At 55.7% G+C, this 22,641-nt stretch overlaps 1 protein-coding gene across 2 annotated transcripts; it reads right to left on the bottom strand.

Moving 5' to 3' along the window:
* DPYSL4 (dihydropyrimidinase like 4) lies at positions 1-22,370 on the bottom strand. 2 transcript variants are annotated; one of them, XM_054382561.1, is made up of 14 exons: positions 22,062-22,370; positions 16,628-16,716; positions 14,873-15,057; positions 13,329-13,493; positions 10,674-10,735; positions 10,498-10,578; positions 8,911-8,979; positions 8,695-8,815; positions 7,566-7,722; positions 6,427-6,568; positions 4,861-5,031; positions 2,989-3,168; positions 1,153-1,318; positions 1-92 (listed from the first exon to the last, which is right to left on the bottom strand). In XM_054382561.1, the coding sequence occupies exons 1-14, from the start codon at positions 22,368-22,370 to the stop codon at positions 1-3; spliced, it is 1,989 nt and encodes a 662-aa protein (XP_054238536.1). The 2 variants fall into 2 exon arrangements, with proteins under 2 accessions (XP_054238536.1, XP_054238537.1); XM_054382562.1 differs by lacking the exon at positions 22,062-22,370 and adding an exon at positions 21,071-21,109.
* Between the last annotated feature and the right edge of the window lie 271 nt (positions 22,371-22,641).

Genomic DNA, 22,641 nt, shown 5'->3' with positions numbered 1-22,641 from the left:
TCAGGACAGCGAGGTGATGTTGGACCGTCCCCCCGGCGGGGCCATGATCTTCTGGGCCGTGCGCCTGGCAATGTGGTCATCTGCCTGAGAGCCTGGGGAGCAAGGGGAGAATCACAGAATCATCAACCAGGTTGGAAGAGACCTCCAAGATCACCAAGTCCAACCTATCACCCAACCCTATCTAATCAACCAGACCATGGCACCAAGTGCCTCATCCAGGCTGGTCTTCAACGCCTCCAGGGACATCGACCCCACCCCCTCCCTGGGCAGCCCATTCCAATGGCCACTCTCTCTTTCTGGGAGGAACTTCCTTCTAAGATCAAGCCTATGCTTCCCCCTGCACAGCCTGAGACTGTGTCCTCTTGTTCTGCAGCTGGTTGCCTGGGAAAAGAGACCAACCCCCTCATAGCTGCAGCCTCCCTTCAAGCAGTTGTAGAGAGCAATGAGGTCTCCCCTGAGCCTCCTCTTCTCCAGGCTAAACACCCCCAGCTCCCTCAGCCTCTCCTCACAGGGCTGTGCTCCAGACCCCTCACCAGCCTCGATGCCCTTCTCTGGACACATTCCAGCATCTCAACATCTTTCTTGAACTGAGGGGCCCAGAGCTGGACACAGTTCTCAAGGTGTGGTCTAACCAGAGCTGAGCACAGGGGCAGAATGACTTCCCTGCTCCTGCTGGCCACACTATTGCTGATACAGGCCACAGGTGTGGGGTGTGCTGGCTGCATGGGTAGGTTGGTGAAGGGACTGGAACATCTCCTACAAGGTGAGGCTGAGAAGCCAGGGGCTGTTGAGCCTGGAAAAGAGCAGCCTGAGAGGGGATCTTCTCAATGCTCAGCAAGAGGTAAAGGGACTGTGGGGGGCAAGAGAATGGAGCCAGACTCTTTCCAGTGGTGCCCAGTGACATGACAAGGGGCAGTGGGCACAAACTGGAACTCAGGAGGTTCCACCTGCAGATGAGGAGACTCTTGTTCGGTGTGAGGGTGCTGGAGCCCTGGAGCAGGCTCCCCACAGAGGTTGCATTCCCCTTTTGGGTCAAGCAAAAACGACCTTTGTGTTCCTCAGCTCTGTCCTGCTGCTCACACAACCCACGACCTGGCCCACACCAACCAGCCCTCCCCAGCCCCCACCCCCGAGGGCGCCCCGAGGCCATACCGGACAAGCTGAACCCCGACTGGTGGAGGTTGCGGACGGGCGGCGCCGGGGCCTTGCCGGGGCAGGGGGCGATGCGGGCGGCGGCGCTGGGGGCCTTGGCGCTGGCCAGCACCTCGTGGACCGGCCCGTCGTACAGCCCTCGCGGCACACCGTGGACCTCCGCCAGCTGCAGGGAGCAGGCACAGACGGGTGAGGCACGGGGGTGAGCCCAGGGCAAGGCAGGACACATGGCTCAGAGAGCCACAGAACTGTCGGGCTTGGAAGGGACCTCAAGGCTCAGCCAGTTCCAACCCCACTGCCATGGGCAGGGGCACCTCACACCACAGCAGGTTGCTCACAGCCACAGCCAGCCTGGCTGCAAAAACCTCCAGGGATGAGGTTTCCATCACCTCCCTGGGCAACCTGTGCCAGCATCTCACCACCCTCATGGTGAAGAACTTCTTCCTAACATCCAATCTGAATCTCCCCACTTCTAGTTTTGCTCCATCCTTCATCTTCACCATGCTGCACATTTTGTGAAGCAAACACCCTGCCTGATGTTCCCAGCCCTCTTTCTCGCCATAGCTCTGCTCAGACCAAGGATGGAGAGCTGGCACAGGCAGACTGTTGGGTGGTTTGCAAAGTGCTGAACTCATTAAGTGACCAAACCACCCCCTGACCACCTGGACTGACAGGCAGTTACTGTCCCACCACAGCAGGGGCTTCACTCACTGCAGGCCAAGGTTTATGTTTAGCAAACTCCAGTCTTTAAGATAAACAAATGAAGCACAGGGTGTCTGCTTCCACCACAGGTGGAGATGCTGTGGTGGAAGATGCTATGGAGATGCTTCCAAGGATGCTGGGAACCCTCTGCCTTAGCCAAGCAACTGCTCAGCCCACCCCACCACCTCTCAGTGTGAGGGGATGAGGGATGTGCTAAGGAAGTGGAGGTCACCGTGGGCATTATCAGAAGGAACACAAGTGGCTGCCCACTGCTGGGCAGTGCCATGGAGGAGATCAGGCCTCCCACAGAGACCTGGAAGGATCCCATCCAACCCCAAGGGACCTGCAAGGTCCCATCCATCTCCAGCCCCATTCTGTGGAGACCTTCCAGGATCCCATCCATCTTCATCCTGCAGGGGACTGGCAGACTCCCATTCCCACAGAGACCTTCCAGGGTTTCAGCCATCCCCATCCCACAGGGACGTGCTAGAGTTCCATCCATCCCCACAGCACAAAGAGCTGCCAGGGTCTTATCCCTGTCCTGCAGAGGCCTTGCAGAGTCCCATCCCCATCCCACCCTGACTCCAGATGCAGCCCTGGAAGCACCCTCAGCACTCAGAGGGACCCTGGCCATTGGTGTTCCTGCCACAGCTGCCAGCACTGCTACCTCTGTGGATAATTAGAGGTTAATTTCTGCTCTGCCTTCTCTACCAGGCACAATGGAAACCTCTACAACAGCACACAGGAAAGGAGAACAGGGCTGCTGAGAAGCTCTTTAGATACTGGCATGTGTTCCTAGGTCCTCAGGAAGCTGTGGTGGCACCTGAGGGCTGTATCTCATTGTACTTCCAGTAACCACCAACCAACGCTCCATCCATTAACCACCCCTTGAGAGATGGAGAGTAGGCCCTGGAAATACAGTAACAGAAACTCTTCTCATGCAGGCAGGAGGCGTCCACCTCACCACAAACCAAGCCAGGTTTGCCAGAAGCCATGTCTTGCTTTATAACTTCACAACATCAAGCAACTCTTGGTCCTGCTGCTGCCTGTTCCGTCAGCAGGTTTGTCCTAACACACAAATGCAGAGAGACTGTGACCAAAATGAGAACCCATGGCCAAGAAAAGTCTCCTTACCCTGTTTCTTGCCTTTATCCTTTTATAAACAAAATCTGGGAAGGTCTTCCTAGGAATGAAGCGACCAGACCCCTGGGTGACACACAGGTTTCCATCCTCAAGGACAACTCTTCCCTGGCTGATGACCACAGTAGGAACTCCGTGGCACTCTGTGCCTTCAAATATGTTGTACTCCACGTTCTGGGGAGAGCAAACCGAAAGATCCAAGGTGAAGGTTGAAGAAGGTGGTGACAGTAAAGCCAGCTACAGCCACAGCCTTGGTTTTGTGTGCTGCTCCTCATTCACCCTCAGCTGGACTTCACTAGACCTTCACACTTCAGATAATGTTCTTCTCATTGGAAGGGAGAAACTAAGCCCCCAGAACGCTCTGTGCTTGCCCGAAAGACAAGGGGCAGGCTCCTGGGGCACACTCAACTTTACAATATGGCAACAACTGATCTCCCTAAGCCCCTGAAGAACCCTGCTTCATTTCTCTACTTGGAGACAGAAGTTCTTCTCATTTCTTCCAAGTCTTTTCCAAGGCTTCTACCAAAACAGGTCTGGAAAGCCAGGTCTGTTCGGTGGTGGGGAATGCACAAGCGTATGGCTGCCTTCCAACACTCTCCCATGGCCACCACTAACAGACTGCCCAAAACCCAGAGTTTCCAGTGGAAAAATGAAGCATTCTTAAAAAGAAGAAGAGAATTTTCTGTACCAGAAGAAAAGCTGCTGAGGAAACACCTGAGTGCCTCAACCCCAGTGAGAGCTTCAATAGAATTCATCCTAGTGAAAAAAACCCCACAGGGCTCAAAATGTTTCTGCAGTGACTTTGCTCAGCTCTGTCACCAGAAGTCCTCACCCCACCTCACCTCTCCCTGTCACCTCCAGCTCTCTGTCCCAGAATTATGTTGGACATCAGACTGGGGATGTTCATGGCTTGGAAAGTGGTGACTCAAATGCCACTGGGATGCACCCAAATGTCTCCTGACCAAGTGAGCCTGCCTGGAATGGGTTTGGCTCTTTGGAAGGATAGAGCCACAGAATGGTTTTGGTTGGAAAAGACCTTTCAGATCATGGAGTCCTACCATTCTCTAAGTCTGCCACTGGGGCTAAACCATGTCCCTCAGCACCACATCTCTGCCTCTTTGAAACACCTCCAGGGATGGGGATTCAACCACTTTCCCGGGTAGCCTGGGCCAGTCTTTGTCAACCCTTTCAGGGAAGGATTTTCTTCTAATGTCCAACCTAAATCTCCCCTGGTGCAACTCGAGGGCTTTCCTCTTGTCCTAGCACTTGTTACAAGGGAGAAGAGACCAACCCCCACCTGGCTCCAGCCTCCTTTCCAGGAGCTGTAGAGAGCCAGAAGGTCTCCCCTCAACCGCCTTTTCTCCAGGCTGAACAACCCCAGGTCCCTCAGATGCTCCTCACCAGACCTGTTCTCCAGCCCCTTCACTAGCTTTGTTGCCCTTCTCTGGACCTGCTTGAGCCCCTCAATGTCCTTCTTGGAGTGAGGGGCCCAAAACTGAACTCAGGATTCAAGGTGTGGCCTCACCACTGCCCAGTAGAGGACTGTCCCTGCCCTGGTCCTGCTGGCCATGCCAGATGCAGGATGTTGATGTGCTGACCTTTAGTAACAGTTTCCTACCTCACACAAGTCCAGCACTTACACTTTCTAGCCCACAGTGATCTTGAAGCTCCTGCACCAGATGCAGATTGTCTCACCACTACCCAGTTCCAACCCCACCCCTTTACAGCAACCAAAGGAGATTTTCATTTGCTTCTATTTTTAGAACACCAGCATCTCCTCGCTGCGCTCTTGCTGCTCTGCAGGAGCACACTGCTTTCCTCTGGCTCTACAACCAGCCCAAGCAGATGAAAACTGCCATACTTTACCAGGTTGTGGGTTTTTGCTGAGATGATTTTGGTAGCCTTGGGGTTCCACAGGACCAGGTCTGCGTCAGAGCCCACTGCCACGCGCCCCTTCCTGGGGTAGCAGTTGAAGATCTTGGCAGCGTTGGTACTGGTCACTGCCACAAAATCGTTCTCATCCATCTTCCCAGGCACCTGGGAGAGAGAAGGGATGAAGGACCAAGGCTGGAGATGCATCCTGCTCCCAGCAGTGGGCAGAGATCCATCCCCAGGCTGGACCTGCACTCTCCCAGCAGCAGGAAAGAGGCTCCAGGAAAAGAAACCACAGCACCCAACCCTGTGACCATGTAAGGGTGAGGATCTACATTGGGGCTGTGCTGCAGCTAATGGGGAGAAGGGAGAGGTGGGGGCTGAACCCTGTCCTTGAGGGATAAATGATGCAGCAGATGGGTTCTGCTTGATCCAGACTCCGAGACTGAAGGTCTCTGAAGAACAAGGTTGTTCACAGGTTGGCTCCAGCTCCCTGGACAGGGGTCTCACATTCACCAAGCATCACAGAAGAGCATCACAGACTGCTTTGGGTGGGAAAGGACCTTTCAAGGTCATCCACTCCAGCCCCCTGCCATCAGTACAGGCATCTGCAACTAAAGCACGTTGCTCACAGCCCCAAACAACCTCACCTGCAGTGATTCCAGGGATGGGGAATCTCCCACCTCTCTGGGAAATCTGGGACAGGCTCTCATCCTGTCCAACATTTCTCCCTTCTCTCCAGTCTGAATCTCCTTCTTGGAGTTCAAATCATCACCCCTTGCCCTGTCATAACAGACCCTGCTCAGAAGTCTGTCCTCAGCTTTCTGATGACCCCTTTAAGCACTGCAAGGCCACCAGAAGGTCTCCCTGGAGCCTTCTCTTCTCCAGGCTGAACAGCCCCAACTCTCTCAGCCTGGCCTCACAGCAGCAGACATCCAACCTGCCCAGCATTGCTGTGACCCTGCACAGTTAAAGATTCTTCAGTGAAAACTGGAGGGGAACCTCAGCATCTTCATGTAATGTCTTCAGATAAATTCTGTTAACCTTTGAATAAAGCCTACCTAAGACGAGGGCTTCAGTGGAGCTTGGTTCCCAAACTCCTGGGTAGTCCTCACAGAGATGCTGTCTCCATGGGATGCAAGCTTAGAGCCTTCCAGGGATGCTCCTTGGGAGAGCAGGTACCCAGGGAGACCAATGGGCAGAGACACAGGACCTGAACCACAGCTCCACTGCCCAGGAGACATAGAGGTGTCACAAGAACCAGCCCCCACTCGTGAGGGCTGGAGTGACCAGGCAGGCATGGCCATGGCCACCAAGGAAAGAGGAACACCATGCCTTAGCCTCAGGAAAACGTTTTGGAGTGACAGGGAGTGACTGCAAGTGATTGCAGGGTGGATGATTCCATAGAGAAGCCTCTGAAGGCACCTTGAAGGCACTCCAATGCCACAGTTCCCCTCATCTGCAAGCTCCTCTGAGGCAGCAGCACCTCCTGGCTCATCAGAATGAAGGAGGACACTGACATCCCCAGCACCAGCCCTGCTCCCACACCTCAGCACCTACCACACACTTCTCCCAGACGACGGACATCCGCTCCTCCACGCCGTTGGTGCCCTCGGGGATGAGGGTGAAGTTGTCCTTGCCCACGGCCTTCTGCGCGGTGGTGAAGGTGCAGTGGGCACTGCCGGTGACCTGCAGGTCCCCGCTGGGCAGAGCGCAGCAGAGCGGTCAGAGGGGTCCTGCCTGCCCCACTGGGAACTGTCTTCCCCCCTCCCCTTCTGGAGGAGGGACTGGGCAGGGAGAACCTGATCTTTATAGACAAAGCCTGGCAGCTATCACCTGGCTCCACCAAAGCAGCAGGAGGCTCTGTTTTAGAGAGTCACCTGGCTCCTTACTCAGATCTGATCTCTTGGTATGGAAAAAAAAGGATCACAGAATACTTTGCTTTGGAAAAGACTCATCAAGCCCAAACATTAACCCAGCACTGCCAAGGTCACCACCAAACCATGGCCCTCAGCACCACATCTCCACAGCTTTGAAACCCCTCCAGGGATGGAGACTCCTCCCTGGGCAGCCTGGGCCAGGCCTTGACAACCCTTTCAGGGATGAAATTGTTCCTCATGTCCAACCTAAACCTCCCTGGGTGCAGCTTGAGGCCATTTCCTCTTGTCTTAGCACTTGTTCCTTGGGAAAAGGAACACCCACCTTGCACCAATCTCTTTGCAGGGAGTTGTAGAGAGCAAAGAGGTCTCTCCTCAGCCTCCTTCTCTCCAGACTAAACAACCCCAGGTCCCTCAGCTCCTCATACCCGACCTGTTCTCCAGACCCTTTACCAGTTTCATGGTCCCTTTCTGGACACACACATGAGGTTGAAGAGACCTCAAAGACCATCCAGCACCTCAATGTCCCTCTTGGAGTGAGGGGCCCAAAACTGAACCCAGTACTCAACAACTCACCCCAATTCAGCACCTGACAGATTATTTTCCTACTTTGATTACACTAACACCTAGGTGACCCTGCTCTAGCAAAGGGGTTGGACCAGGTTGTCTCCAGGGGTTCCTTCCCAACCTCACCACGCTGCGATTCCGAGGCTGAGCTGTGTGCCAGCCTCTGCTGTGCCTGCTGCACCCCGCAGTGCCCAGGTACAGAAGATGAGGGTGTGCCCAGGTATTACCAGATGATTGGTGCTGACAGGGACTCACCAGGACAAGAGGGAGGTGAGATGATCCGGCGTGGTGGGGTCTGGGCTGATGGGGGGGGACGTGACGAAGGCGGCAGCCTTGGCCCAGTTTTTGCTCCAGTAGTGGGAGCCGTCGGTGCCCAGGCTGGCAGTGATGGGCTCCCCGTACACAACCATGCCTGTGGGCAAGGGACTCGTCAGGGCACACTCACCAGCTGGCCTCCAGCCTCTTCTGACACACAATCCACAGGTTCATACAATGGTTTGGGTTGGAAGGGACCTTAAAGACATCCAGTTCCAATCCCTCTGCCACGGGCAGGGACACCTGCCACCAGACCTGGCTGCTCAAGGCCTCATCCAGCCTGCCCTGGAACCTCCTCCAGGGAGGGGGCATCCACAGCCTGCCTGGGCAACCTGTTCCAGTGTCTCACCACCCTCATGGGGAAGAATTTCTTCCTAACCTCCAATCTGAATCTACCCACTTCTAGTTTTGCTCCCTCTAAAGAATTTGTCCATGATCTCCAGCGTAAATCTGCCCTCCTCAAGCTTCACCCCATGGTTTCACTGACCTCCAGTGGCCCCAGCACTGCAGCTTTGTCATTCATGACCCTCTCTCAGGCGGCCTCTGATGACTGGGCAAGGCTGCCAGAACAAGTTCCAAACCCATCTCTTTTCTCCTCACACCAACAGACTTTCCTATCCACAAGCCATCATGCCTTCCTCCAGATTAAAGAAGCATCTTTCTGGCAGTCTCCTGGTTGAAGGCAGAGGTGCCTGTGGACCTGCCTGTCTCCATCTCTTTGCCTTCCCCCCTGCTCCCACACCACCCTCAACTTGAACCTGGAGCTTGCTCCAGACCCTTTTTTCCTTTATTTCATGACAAATGATTCCAAGTGAATGATTTCTTTCTTTTTCAGCTGCATCTACTGAGAATCAGGTGTCAGAATTCTGAGCACATCTCAGCCCCTTCCAGCTCAGAGCACTTAGCTCTCACACACCACGTGAAGAAGTCTCAACACCGAGTTTTAGCACCCTCAGAAAGTGATAGACCCTGGGTGCTAACGAGTTCTCAGAGCCTGCAGCCAGGATGCTATTCCTGCAGATGTTTCTACAGGCTCAGCTGGGGTGCAGCCATGGACCCAGTGCTTTACCTTTCCTCTTGGCTTGAGCTAGGACATCTGCTGCACCCCTACTCATGATTTTGGTGATGTACAAGGGGCAGTTGGCCTGCTTGGCAATGGTAATGGCACGGTACACGGCCTCTGCTTCCACCTATGGACACCAAAACACAGGCAGAGAATGTCTCAGGGCACCTCTGCTCCAGCCAAAACCCCATGGACATTCTGTGGAAGGGCTGGAGGTGTTACCTCCTCGGGGCGACTGAGGACATGTCCTTCTGGTCCAGTAATCCCAAGCTCCAGCAGCCTCTTCTGCTCCTAGGTGGATGAAGATGAACAACAGAGCAGTCAGTGATATGAGCAGCAAGGTGGAGGAACAAAACACCTTGTTCAGAAGGACCTGGAGGTTGCTAGAGACTCATGACCACAACCAGACAACACCACCTACACCTGAGACACTCCACAAATTGCTGTAGCTACTTCCTAGCAGTCCCACCTCATGTAGAAGCATTCCTAGACTGGGAGATGCTGTGTCCCAACAGTACATTGGGACCTTCCCCACTCTTTCACCCAGCTACAGTTCTGGAGGACCTGGGATGTCATGGTGGGCTGCTCCTCCTTCTCTCATCTATACCAACCCCTGCTGAATCTCCAGCACCAGCTGAAGGCTAAGAGGTGCTGGCAAAGCTCCACCTCCCACCAGGCACTTCTCCCACCCACTGAAGCCAGTACTTTGCCTTCCACCTCAACACTCTGGTCAAACAGAATCAATCACAGAATTGTTGAGGCTGGAAAAGACCTCTGAGATCATCAAGTCCAGCCTCTGACCTAACACCACCACATCAGCCAAACCATGCCACCAAGTACCACATCCAATCTTCTCTGGAAGACCTCCAGTGATGGCCACTCCACCACCTCCCTGGCAGTCCATCCCAGTGTCCAATCAGTTTTTCTGTGAGGAAATGCTTCCTAACACCCAACCTCAGCCTCCCCTGGTGCAGCTTCACACCATGCCCTCTTGCCCTGTCACTGGTTGCCTGGGACAAGACTGGTTGCCTGACTACAACTTTCTTTTAGGTAGTTGTAGAGAGTGATAAGGTCCTCTCTAAGTCTCCTCCTCTCCAGGCTGAACACCCCCAGCTCCCTCAGCCTCTCCTCATCAACCTCTCCCTCCAGCCCCCTCACCAGCCTCATCACTTTCCTCTGGACCTGCTCCAGCACCTCAGTATCCTTCCTGAAGTGAGGGGCCCAGAGCTGCAGACAATGCTTGAGGTGAAGCCTCACTGGTGCTGAGTACAGGGCAGAATTCCATCCCTGCTCCTGCTGGCCACACTATTCCTGATCCAGGCCAAGATACCATTGGCCTTTCATGCCAGCTGGGCACACTGCTGGCTCATGCTCAGCTGCTGTCCCCCAGCACTCCCAGGTCCCTCTCAGCCAGGCTGCTCTCCAGACACTCACCCCCCAGTCTGTAGCACTGGATGGGCTTATTGTGGATAAAGTGCAGGACCCTGCACTTGGCCTTGTTGAACCTCGTACCAGTGGCCTCAGCCCATGGACCCAGCCTGCCCAGGTCCCCCTGCAGCAGCCTCCTACCCTGCAGCAGCCTCCTACCCTGCAGCAGCCTCCTACCCTGCAGCAGCCTCCTACCCTGCAGCAGATCCACACTGCCCCCCACCTTGGTGCCATCTGCAAATTCACTAGCGGCTGCCTCGATCCCCTCAGCCAGGTCATCCACACAGATGTTGAACACAACTGGGCCCAGTACTGATCCCAGGGTCCACCACTGGTCACCAGAGAGCAGCTGGATGCAGCACCATTACTCCATCCCTGTACCTCATCGATGATGTCTCCGTTCTCAGCATGCACCTGGGCGATGGCCCCCAGCTCGCGAACGGTGCAGAAGATTTCATACAACTGCCAAGAGACAGAGGGTTGCCCAACGTCAGCCCCACCACCACTCCTGCTCAGCATGGGGGTGCTGCCTGCCACCCTACACTGCCTCTTGTTACCTGGGCATCTGTGCACTGAAGCTTGTCTTTGTAGGCCATGAAAACCAGGAAGGAGTTCACACCTGGAGAGAAGAAAATGTCACATCCGTTTATTACAGAATCAACCAGGTTGGAAGAGACCTCCGAGATCATCAAGTCCAACCCATCACCCAACCCTAACTAATCAACTAGACCATGGCACTAAGTGCCTCATACAGTCTTTTGTTAAACACCTCCAGGGACCTCAATCACACCACCTCCTGTCCCCACTGAGTGCTTGGTGACCTGAGCAGGGGCTGTGTGAACCTGGGGTTTGTGCCAGCAAGGCTCAGACTGACAGCAAAGCAGGGCTAAGGGTTGGCATGAGAACTGTCCCCACCTCAAAGATCAAGATCCACAACAGACAACACACCTCCATCTCTGGATGCACCTCAAGCAAAGAAAGAAACCCCAGAGCACACTTTGGACTCAGAGAGGATCCTCTCAGAGCTGCTCAACACCTATAGAGTGGGGGGCAAGAGGATGGAGCCAGACTCTTGTCAGTGGTGCCCAATGACAGAACAAAGGGCAACAGGCACAAACTGGAACCCAGGAGATTCCACCTGAACAAGAGGAAAAAATTGTTTGGTGTGAGGGTGCTGGAGCCCTGGAGCAGGCTGCCCAGAGAGGTTGTGGAGTCTCCTTCTCCGGAGAGCTTCCAAACCCCCCTGGCCATTGTGATCCTGGGCAAGCTGCTGTGGGTGCCCTTGATTTAACAGGGAGTTGGACTGGATGATCTCCAGATGATGTCCAACCCCACCATGCTGGGAATGTGGGATTTAAAAACCATTCAGGATGGGGCTCACAGAACAAAACTCAGCTTTAGGCTTTCCAGAAGGATTCCCATCCTGGCTGCAATTCCTGCACATCCTGAAGCTGCCTCCTCTAGCCAAGGCTTAGTGGAAAGCATCAGGAATTCATGCATCTCATTAACACTAATTCCCATGTTTGGAACCAGATCTTCCCTTCAGATATGCTAATGAGGAGCTCAGTGACTTCAGTGTAATTTGCAGTCTTGTAAGCAAGGGCTTAATTGGTCAATTAACAGAGAAATGTGCAGTCAATTTCCTGGTACAGTGCAGAGTGGATGAAGGGATGGAGCCATCCCAGCTCATCCTGGATGTTTTCCCTGTGTGCCTTCACATGGAACACAATTTAGTTGTGCTTTGGGATTAGCTGGTGCCTCTCATAAAGCACTGCAGCAATTCTCCAGCTTTGGCTTCATGAATCATCCCGGATGTGAGGAAGAAATCACAGATTCACACAGAATCCCAGATTGGGCAGGGTTGGAAGGGGCCTCTGGGGATCATCCAGTCCAACCCCCCCTGATAAAGCAGGAGCACCCACAGCAGCTTGCCCAGGATCACAATGGCCAGCTGGGTTTGGAACCTTTCCAAAGAAGGAGACTCCATAACCTCCCTGGGTAGCCTGTCCCAGGCCTCCACCACCCTCACAGTAAAAACCTCTCTTCTGTCCCTCAGACAGTTAGGATCAGGATGTCCAATCCCATCCCCTTAGTTCCCCACATGGATTCCCATCACTGGGCTCTGCATTGCCCCCAGGGAGGAGGCACACAGGCAAAGTGTTATCAGAGAATCACAGAATCATTATGGTTGGGAAAGACCATAAAGTCCAACCTTCAATATGGCACAGCCTGGTGACACAGCCCTTTCTACACCTTTCCCCAGGATGGCAGAGGAAAAGGAGTTCATAGAATCATGGAATGCTTTGGGTCGGAAGGGACCCTGAAGATCACCTAGTTCCAACCCCCTGCCATGGGCAGGGCACCCTCCACTAGCCCAGGTTGCTCAAGGCCTCATGCAACCTGGCTTTGAACACCTCCAGAGAAGGAGCATCTACAACCTTCCCAGGCAACCTGTTCCAGTGTCTCACCACCCTCAGAGTGAAGAATTTCATCCTAATCTCCAGTCTAAATCTCCCCTCCTCCACAGAATCATAGAATTGTCAGGGTTGGAAGGGACCTCAAGGATCACCTAGTTCCAACCCCTTGGCCATGGGCAGGGACACCTCACACTAGATCAGGTTGCCCAGAGCCAGCCTGGCCTTAAAAACCTCCAGGGATGAGGCTTCTTCCCACAGCTTGCCTCCCTGGGCAACCTGTTCCAGTGTCTCACTACCTCACGGGGAAGAATTACTTCCTAGCATCCAATCTGAATCTACCCATTTCTAGTTCTGTTCCATTAGCTCCAGCCCTCTGCTCATCCTCAGGGCCCTTCTCTGGACACCTTCCAGCACCTCCAGATCCTTTTTGTACTAGTGGCTCCAGAACTGGATGCAGTACTCCAGGTGGGGTCTCAGCAGAGCAGAGCAGAAGGGGAGAATCACCTCCCTCGACCTGCTGGCCACACTTCTCTTGACGCAGCTCAGCTTCAGTCCATCCCCTCTCACCCTATCACAACAGGTCCTTGTTCAAAGTCCCTTCCTGGCTTTCTTGCTGACACCTCAGCAGCAAAGGAGCACGTTCCCTTCCACATATCCACTCAGCACTGGCTCAGGGGAGCACCAACCATCATCACTTACCCTAGAGGGAGTTTCTGACGTACCTGCACTGTGATAATTATGGGAGGGGCAGGGGGAGTGGGGTTATGGCCAGATGATGGCTCCTGCTGTCCTCACCCTTGTCCTTCACCAGGGCTTCCAGCTCCTCCCTCAGGCTCTCGTGCCAGCGCGGGATGTCGACGTGCAGGGAGTAATCGCAGCAGGCCTGGCTGTCAGCCACCCCCCGCCACTGCTCGTAGGCAGCCAGGAGACTGGTCCCAGCATCTGGGCAGACGTGGTCAACTGGGGAGACACTGCAGAGAGTTAGCACAGGATGGGAGAGGGTCACAGAAACACCCCAAGGCTGCCCCAGCCACCAGCGCTCCTGCGCGAGGCTTCAGCGCCGGGAAACGGAGAGGGTCCGACGCTGATCGGTTTGGTAGTGCTGATCACATCAAGGAATCAGGGAATGGGTTGGCCTGGAAAGGACCTTCAAGGTCATCTAGTTCCAACCCCCTGCCATAGGCAGGGATACCTTCCACTAGATCAGGTTACTCAAGACCCCATCCGGCCTGGCTTTTAACACTGCGAGGCTTGGAGCCTCCACAACTCCACAACAGGAGCCCTGGGCAACCTGTTCCAGTGCCTCACCACCCTGATGGGCAAGAACTTCTTCCTCGTGTTTCACCCTCAGTCCAGCTTCTTCCAGTCTGAAGCCATCACCCCTCACCCTATCACTCCATGCCTTTGTCAAAAGTCCCTCCCCAGCTCTCCTTCAAGATATTCTACAACAAAATACAAATGTGGGCATCTTCCTCATGTCTCATTTCCACCTCTCTTCTGCTGGATTTAGACAAGACTTAAGATACAGATGGAAGATTTCCAGATAAAGTGAAACAGAACAAACAAACTCCCAGTTAAGCCTTTTCTTCTGTCACAGCCTGCCTGGAGCAGCATTTGAAGGAAGTTGTTCACCAAACCATGCCCAGGAACGTTTCTGCACAGCTCTCTCGAGATCCTTGGTCACCTCCCTTTCCCTCCCCTTATCTTTGTAGGAACAAAGATAAGGGAGCTCAGCACAGAGCTACACCAGATGTGGTGAGACTGGACCTTCAGTCACACACCTGGGCCTTGGGACCGGAAGAAATGCAAAACAAACATCAAAATGGTTTCATAGACTTGTAGAATGGTTTGGGTTGGAAGAGACCTTGAAGATCATCCAGTTCCAACCCCACCAGCATGGGCAGGGACACTTCCCACTAGACCAGGTTGCTCAAGGCCCCATCCAACCTGTCCTTGAACACCTCCAGGGAGGGCACATATGACATTAACACAGCAGTGCTCACAGAGCTGAAAAAACTCTTTTAAAATGCTAAAAGCCCCTTGAAAAGCCATTAAAAAATATATTAAAAGGTGTCACAAAAAGTTTTCTATTAGAAGTTTTCTTCTCTTTTCTTCTCCTAGGAGCAGCTTTGCATCTTTCCAGTGTGTGTGCAGCAACAGAAGGAGGTTCTGCAAGGGACATGACGCATTTTAATTAGCTCCAAGGCTTTGATTTCCACAGCACAAATCAGCATTTCCCTGCCAGGAGGGTAAATCATCCCTGAGATGTTAAAAGGAGCAAGGTTTCCTGCTAAACAATACACTACTCAGAAGCCCATTTGAAAGCTCCCCCATCTTACTGATCATGGTGGTGCCTCCTGCCAGGGCTGCCTTTGTGCCTTGGAAGAAGTCATCAGCTGAGGTCATCCCCATGATGGGCATCTGCAGCCTGGTGTGGACGTCGAGCCCCCCGGGCATCACCATCTGGCCATAGGCATCAATTGTCTTTACACCACCAGGAACCAGCAGGTTTTCCCCAATCTGCCTGGAAAGAGGATCACAGGATGTTAGGGGTTGTTGGAAGGGACCTCTGGAGATCATCAAGTCCAACCCCCTGCCAGAGCAGCACCACAGAACCCAGTGCAGGTCACACAGGAACACGTCCAGATGGGGCTGGAAAGGAGGAGACTCCACAACCTCTCTGGGGGGTCTGTGCCAGTGCTCTGTGACCCTCACTGTAAAGAGGTTCCTCCTCATGTTGAGGTGAAGCCTCCTGGGCTGCAGTTTGTATCCACTGACCCTTGTCCTATCACAGGGTACAACTGAGAAGAGGCTGTCCCTGTCCCCTCCCTCTTGGCACTCAGATATTTATAAACATTTATTAAAATCCTCTCTCAGTCCTCTCTCCTCCAGACTGGTCTCTCAGTCTCTCCTCCTAGGACAGTGCTCCAGTCCCTTAATCATCCTGGTAGCTCTCTGCTGGACTCTCTCCAGCAGATCCCTGCCCCTCCTGAACTGGGGAGCCCAAAACTGGACCCGATATTCCAGGTGAGGTCTTACTAGGGCAGAGTAGAGGAGGAGGAGAACCTCCCTGGATCTGCTGGACACACTCTTTTTAATACACCCATAGGATTCCAGTGGCCTTCTTGGCCACAAGGGCACACTGCTGTCCCAGACAATGCTAAGATCTCATGGTCACGGGCAACAACTTGTAAGTGAAGATGTAAAACCATCCTAGAATGGTTTGGGTTGAAAAAGGCCTTAAAGATCACCAAGACTGAACCCCTTGCCATGGGAAGGGACACCTCCTACCAGACCAGATTGCTCAAGGCCCCATCCAGCCTGGCTTGGAACACTTCCAGATTTGGAGCCCCCAAAGCTTCTCTGGGCATCCTGTTCCAGTGCCTCACCACTCTCACAGGGAAGATTTTCTTCCTCATGTCTCATCCAAACTCCATTTTTTTCCAGTTTGAAGCCACCACTCCTTGTCCCAGCACTCCATGCCTTTGTCAAAAGTCTCTCCCCAGCTCTCTTGTAGCCCCTTTCAGATACTGTAATGCTGCTCTAAGGTCTCCCTGGAGCCTTCTCCAGGCTGAATAACCCCAACACACTCTTCCTGGCCCCACAGCAGAGGGCTTCCATCCCTTGGATCATCTTTGTGGCCTCCTGAAGACCCACTCCAACAGTTCCATGTCCTTCTTGTGTTTGGGGCTCTAGAGCTGGACACGGTAAGTCCAGGTCAGGTCTCAACTTCTAAGCACTGCTGGAGGATACACATCCCAGGCTTCCTCACACTGGGGGGTCAGCTTCTCCTCCTCTTTTCTCTCCTATTTCTGACGTGTTCCTAAGTGGTTCCTCACTACTTAACTTGGCTCCTCACCTGTTCCCTGCACAACTTCCAACAGAGCATCAACTTCCAGCACATTATCCATCCTTCCAGCTGCAGAAGGACACTCAGGGAGCTCCTCCTTACCACCACTCTGAGAAGCTCTCCTTGCTTTCCAAGAAAGGAGCATTTTTCCCAGAGAAGATCGATGGAGAGGAACCTCCTTCAGATCCCACAGCCCTGTGCCATGCTGGGAGGCTCCATCACCACCCATCAATCTTTAACTTACTTTATGACACCATCTTCCACATAGAGGTCTGCATAAAAGGACTGGTCATCGTTGACAATTTTCCCTCCTTTGATCAGAAGCCGGTCACTCTAACGGGAAAAAAACCACAGGGTTGGAAAGAGGAGTTGAGTTAGATGGCACCTGACCCATGCTGAGCTTCCTTTGATCTAGGGCTTCAGGTTTTGTCCTTCAGAGACACCAGTTCAGTGCATTCAGCCACCACGCAAAGCTGCCATGTGAGAGGAACACACATCTCTATGCAGTGTGGTACCAGCTGGGGGGTATGGCCAGCAGAGCCCTGAGCTGCTCAGGGCACCAGAACAGCTCCACTGGAGAGGTGTGAGCTGCTCTGAGCACCAAAACAGCTCCTTTGGAGACAGCTGAGATGCTCTGGACACCAGAACAGCCCCACTGGAGAGATCTGAGCTGCTCAGGGCACCAGAACAGCTCCACTGGAGAGATCTGAGCTGCTCAGGGCACCAGAACAGCCCCACTGGAGAGATCTGAGCTGCTCAGGGCACCAGAACAGCCCCACTGGAGAGATCTGAGCTGCTCAGGGCACCAGAACAGCTCCACTGGAGAGGTGTGAGCTGCTCTGAGCACCAAAACAGCTCCTTTGGAGACAGCTGAGATGCTCTGGACACCAGAACAGCCCTAGTGGAGAGATCTGAGCTGCTCAGGACACCAGAACAGCCCCACTGGAGAGATCTGAGCTGCTCAGGGCACCAGAACAGCTCCACTGGAGAGATCTGAGCTGCTCAGGACACCAGAACAGCTCCACTGGAGAGATCTGAGCTGCTCAGGACACCAGAACAGCCCCACTGGAGAGATCTGAGCTGCTCAGGGCACCAGAACAGCTCCACTGGAGAGGTGTGAGCTGCTCTGAGCACCAAAACAGCTCCTTTGGAGACAGCTGAGATGCTCTGGACACCAGAACAGCCCTAGTGGAGAGATCTGAGCTGCTCAGGACACCAGAACAGCTCCACTGGAGAGATCTGAGCTGCTCAGGACACCAGAACAGCCCCACTGGAGAGATCTGAGCTGCTCAGGACACCAGAACAGCCCACTGGAGAGATCTGAGCTGCTCAGGACACCAGAACAGCCCCACTGGAGAGATCTGAGCTGCTCAGGACACCAGAACAGCCCCACTGGAGAGATCTGAGCTGCTCAGGACACCAGAACAGCCCCACTGGAGAGATCTGAGCTGCTCAGGGCACCAGAACAGCCCCACTGGAGAGATCTGAGCTGCTCAGGGCACCAGAACAGCCCCACTGGAGAGATCTGAGCTGCTCAGGGCACCAGAACAGCCCCACTGGAGAGATCTGAGCTGCTCAGGGCACCAGAACAGCCCCACTGGAGAGATCTGAGCTGCTCAGGGCACCAGAACAGCCCCACTGGAGAGATCTGAGCTGCTCAGGGCACCAGAACAGCCCCACTGGAGAGATCTGAGCTGCTCAGGGCACCAGAACAGCCCCACTGGAGAGATCTGAGCTGCTCAGGGCACCAGAACAGCCCCACTGGAGAGATCTGAGCTGCTCAGGGCACCAGAACAGCCCCACTGGAGAGATCTGAGCTGCTCAGGGCACCAGAACAGCCCCATTGGAGAGATCTGAGCTGCTCAGGGCACCAGAACAGCTCCACTGGAGAGGTGTGAGCTGCTCTGAGCACCAAAACAGCTCCTTTGGAGACAGCTGAGATGCTCTGGACACCAGAACAGCCCTAGTGGAGAGATCTGAGCTGCTCAGGACACCAGAACAGCCCCACTGGAGAGATCTGAGCTGCTCAGGGCACCAGAACAGCCCCACTGGAGAGATCTGAGCTGCTCAGGGCACCAGAACAGCCCCACTGGAGAGATCTGAGCTGCTCAGGGCACCAGAACAGCTCCACTGGAGAGATCTGAGCTGCTCAGGGCACCAGAACAGTTCCATTTCAGGGATCTGAGCTGCTCTGGGCACCAGAACAGTTCCATTTCAGGGATCTGAGCTGCTCAGGGCACCAGAACAGCTCCCTTTCAGGGATCTGAGCTGCTCAGGGCACCAGAACAGTTCCATTTCAGGGATCTGAGCTGCTCAGGGCACCAGAACAGCTCCATTGGAAAGGTCTGAGCTGCTCAGGGCACCAGAACAGCTCCATTGGAAAGGTCTGAGCTGCTCAGGGCACCAGAACAGCTCCATTGGAAAGGTCTGAGCTGCTCAAGGCACCAGAACAGCTCCCTTTCAGGGATCTGAGCTGCTCAGGGCACCAGAACAGCTCCCTTTCAGGGATCTGAGCTGCTCAGGGCACCAGAACAGCTCCCTTTCAGGGATCTGAGCTGCTCAGGGCACCAGAACAGCTCCCTTTCAGGGATCTGAGCTGCTCAGGGCACCAGAACAGCTCCCTTTCAGGGATCTGAGCTGCTCAGGGCACCAGAACAGCTCCATTTCAGGGATCTGAGCTGCTCTGGGCACCAGAACAGCTCCCTTTCAGGGATCTGAGCTGCTCTGGGCACCAGAACAGCTCCCTTTCAGGGATCTGAGCTGCTCTGGGCACCAGAACAGCTCCATTTCAGGGATCTGAGCTGCTCTGGGCACCACAACAGACTCATTTTAGAGGTCTGCACAGCCTTAATTGCTCCTTCCCTGCTTGCCAGGAAGCACACAACCCCCAAGAAGTCCAAGAGCTCCTTCAGAGTTGGTCCACAGCCTGACCAAGGTTCCCAGCAGCTTGAGATGCTTGCAGGGTAACACCCCACAGCTCAGCCATGCACCTGCCTCCTCCAGCAGCTCTACTGATGAAGACTTCTGCGTGCATCTCATTAACCTGGTAATTTATTGCCATTCATGAGTCGTCACAGTCTGGTGGGAGGCAGCTAACGCCACAAGGACTTTCCTCACTTCAAAGCAAGCCTCTGGGAGTGTTGTCAGCCTGGCAAGGATCTTTACCCAGACAAACTAGAGAGCAGTGGCACGTATGCAAATGCAGCCTACTTTTTGAGGACTCTGTTCCTGCTCACCAGTGGCCACACAAAGAGCGTGGCCACAGCTCAGACACACCTGAGGGAGCAGGTGGAGATGACCTGTGTGCTGATGCTACCCAGCCTGGACAGCATGGTGGGGTTTTGGTTTAAAGAGCATCACTGGCTTGCTAAAAAACACCAAAACCAACAAACACACTGAGGAGCTGCAGTGTGGCTTTAGAAGCGTCCAGCCTTCCAGTGCCTCTTCATTGTTTTCCCTTGTCCCATAAAATCAATCAAAGCAGCTTCTGTGCTGGCTGCCCCGTGGGAGACCCTGTGGCCCCTCCCCTTGTGGGGCCCATCATCATACCATCCCCACCCCCATCCTTATCCCCACCCCATTCCCATCCCTATCCTCACCCCATCTCCACCCTTATCCTCAACCCATTCCCAACCTCTTCCTCTGCTTATCCCCATCCTCAGACTCACCCTCACCCCATCCCCTTCTTTATGCCATTCTCATCCTCACCCCCATACACAACCCATCTTCTCCCATCTCCATCCTCACCATATTCCCATCCTCATCCTGTCCCCATTCCTACCCTCACCCTATTCCCATCCCGATCCTCAACCCATTCTCATCCTTACCTCACCTCCATCCTCATCTTCACCCTATTCCAATCCTCTCCTCATCTCCATCCTTTCTCCACTGCCATCCCCATCCTCAGCCCATCCCTACCGCACCCCATCCCTGCATACCGCCTCTCCGGCTCCCGCAGCCCCGGGATGTTTTCGAGGCTCTCAGCCATGAGCCAGCAGAACAAGAGGAATCCCCAATCCCGTCTGTCTAGCGGCTGGCAGCGGCAGAGGGAATCCCTCCCACGCCAGCTCGGGAGCTCTCACTGCTCCTGATCCCGGCAGCGGTACTGGAGCGCGGCAGCGGGCACGACCCGGGCTCGGGGCGGACAGACATGGGGCAGGGAACGAGGCGGACAGATGCCATCCTCTCCTCGAGCCCACCCGCCGGAAAAAAAAACTGACCCAAAACAAAACAAAACCCAAAACAAAACCAACAACAACAAAAAAGAGGCTCCGACCCACGAACCGAAGTCGAAGCAGCGGGCGCAGCCCCGCAGCCCGGAGAGGGTCGCGCCGGTTCTTTGTCCCGGGAGGTACCCCGGACACCGGCAGACAAAGCGCCGGGTCCGCCGGGCTGGGGGCCGGGCCGCGGCCAACAAAGGGAGAGGCGGCCCCGCGGGGAGGGGGCTGCACAGTCCCCCCCTGCTCCGGAGGGACGCGGCTCCGGCAGCACCGACCTCCCCGCTCCGGGGAACCGAGATCGCCGGGAACCCAGAGCCCGGGCGCCCAACCCCCGCTACGGCACAAAACCCCAGCAGCGTCCCCCGGGGGTCCAGCTCCGCTCCAGCTGGGAGGGACAAGCGAGCCCCGACCTCCCCAGCCTGGCCTCGGCTGAGGCCGTACCGGCACCCCGCAGGGGTCCCGCTCACCGTGCCGCGGGGGAGACTCTTCTTGCCCGGCTGCGACATGACCCCACCGCTCCGCCGGCCCCAGCGTTTCTGTCCCGCTGTTAGTGCGTGTGCCCGCCCCTGCGCGGCTCCGCCTACGTGCGCGCTCCCGCACCGGGGCTGCGCTCCTGGCGCTCAGACAAAGCGGCGGCGGCGGGGAAGGAGCGGAGCCGGTGAGTTCGGTCCTGCAGCCGCTGCCCGCTCCCCGCAGCCCCTGTCCGGTCCTGCAGCCATCGGCCGGGGGTCGTGGGGGACCGGGGGAAGCTGTGCCCCCACAAGTAATGTGGCCGCTCGCCGCCGCTTCGGGCCGTCCGCTGCGCGCAGCCGGTCCCCGAGCTGTTCTCGGTACCGGCTCCCTGTTCCCCTATCGGGTGCGAGGCTCCCGTGGGGCTGGGATGGAGCGGAGGGGATAGAATGGGATGGGGCGGGATGGGAAGAGGAAAGACAGGACAGGATGGGATAAGAGGAGATAGAACGAGACAGGACGGGACGGGACGGGATGAGACGGGATTGAGAAGAGACGGGACTGGAAGGGACAGGACCAGGTGGAGGGGATGGGAAAAGAAGGGAAAGGACTGGACAGGGACGACGAGAGGGGACAGAATGGGGAGAGATGGGACGAGAGGGGTCGGGGCACATGGGAATGGTAGGAGACGGAACGGGAAAAGACGAGATGGGATGGGGAAGACAGGACTAGAGGGAACGGAGCACACGGGATGGGATGAGATGGGGCGGACTGGACGGGATAGGGAGAGACGGGACTGGAGGGACCTAGACGGGGCACACAGGACCGGATGGGAAGGGACGGAGAGGGACAGGACGAGGCGGATGGGATTCGAAGAGACGGGATGGGGATGAGATGAGATGAGAAAGGGACGGGATGGGGCTCTCCCTACCCTTCCGGCGGGGGTCTCGGACAGGACTGCTTCATGCTGGGGGAAAAGAGGGTCTCAGACCCCCGAACCATCCTCACCTGCGGGCAGCCTTCGGGCCGCTCTCCTCGGGCTACAGCTACCGGCGGCGGCGGGACCGCGACGAGGCCGGGACCGGGACCTGGACCTGGACCTGGACCTGGACTGGGGTCTGGACCGGGGCCGCGGCGGTGCCCAGCGGGGGGTGTCCCGGGCTCGGAGGAGCTGAGCGAGGGGAAATCCAGCGTCTTGTTGTCGAAGGCATCCTCCACGCTGCAGAACATCCCCCCGCGCTTCTGCCGCGGCCGCGGGCTGCCCGCACCCAGCCCCGCGAAGCAGGCGGGCAGAGCCTCCTCCCGCGGCACCGACATGGGCTCGGAGCGGGGTGGGCCAGGGCAACCCCCACCGCCGCCGCCCCGCTGGTGCCGGGCCCAGTGCTCTCCTCAGACGGCTGGCCCCGGGGACCGCTGCAAAGAGCGTTAAAAGCGGCGCAGGGACCCCCCGCCCTGGCCCCGCTGCCACCGGAGAGCTACCTCCCAGCACGGGAATGGCACCGGCACCGCAGCCCTGGCCGCTCCTCCCGCTCCCCATCCCCGCCCCACGGGGGCTGCGGGGCCGGCGCTGGGTCTGGGGGAGGGTTCT

This window comes from Indicator indicator, chromosome 7 (genome assembly GCF_027791375.1).
Source record: "Indicator indicator isolate 239-I01 chromosome 7, UM_Iind_1.1, whole genome shotgun sequence".
NCBI lineage: Eukaryota > Metazoa > Chordata > Aves > Piciformes > Indicatoridae > Indicator > Indicator indicator.
The sequence above is the reverse complement of the archived record's forward strand: the minus strand, read 5'-3'. Positions and strand labels throughout refer to the sequence as shown.

Coding starts and splice junctions, on each gene's coding strand:
- DPYSL4 (XM_054382561.1), bottom strand. CDS start 22,370: ATGTCGGTGCCGCGGGAGGAGGCTCTGCCCGCCTGCTTCGCGGGGCTG. Junction 10,736..13,328: donor AGCCCTGGTGAAGGACAAGG/GTGAGGACAGCA, acceptor TCTTCTCTCCAG/GTGTGAACTCCTTCCTGGTT. Junction 5,032..6,426: donor TCGTCTGGGAGAAGTGTGTG/GTAGGTGCTGAG, acceptor TCTCTCTCCCAG/GTGCCTGGGAAGATGGATGA.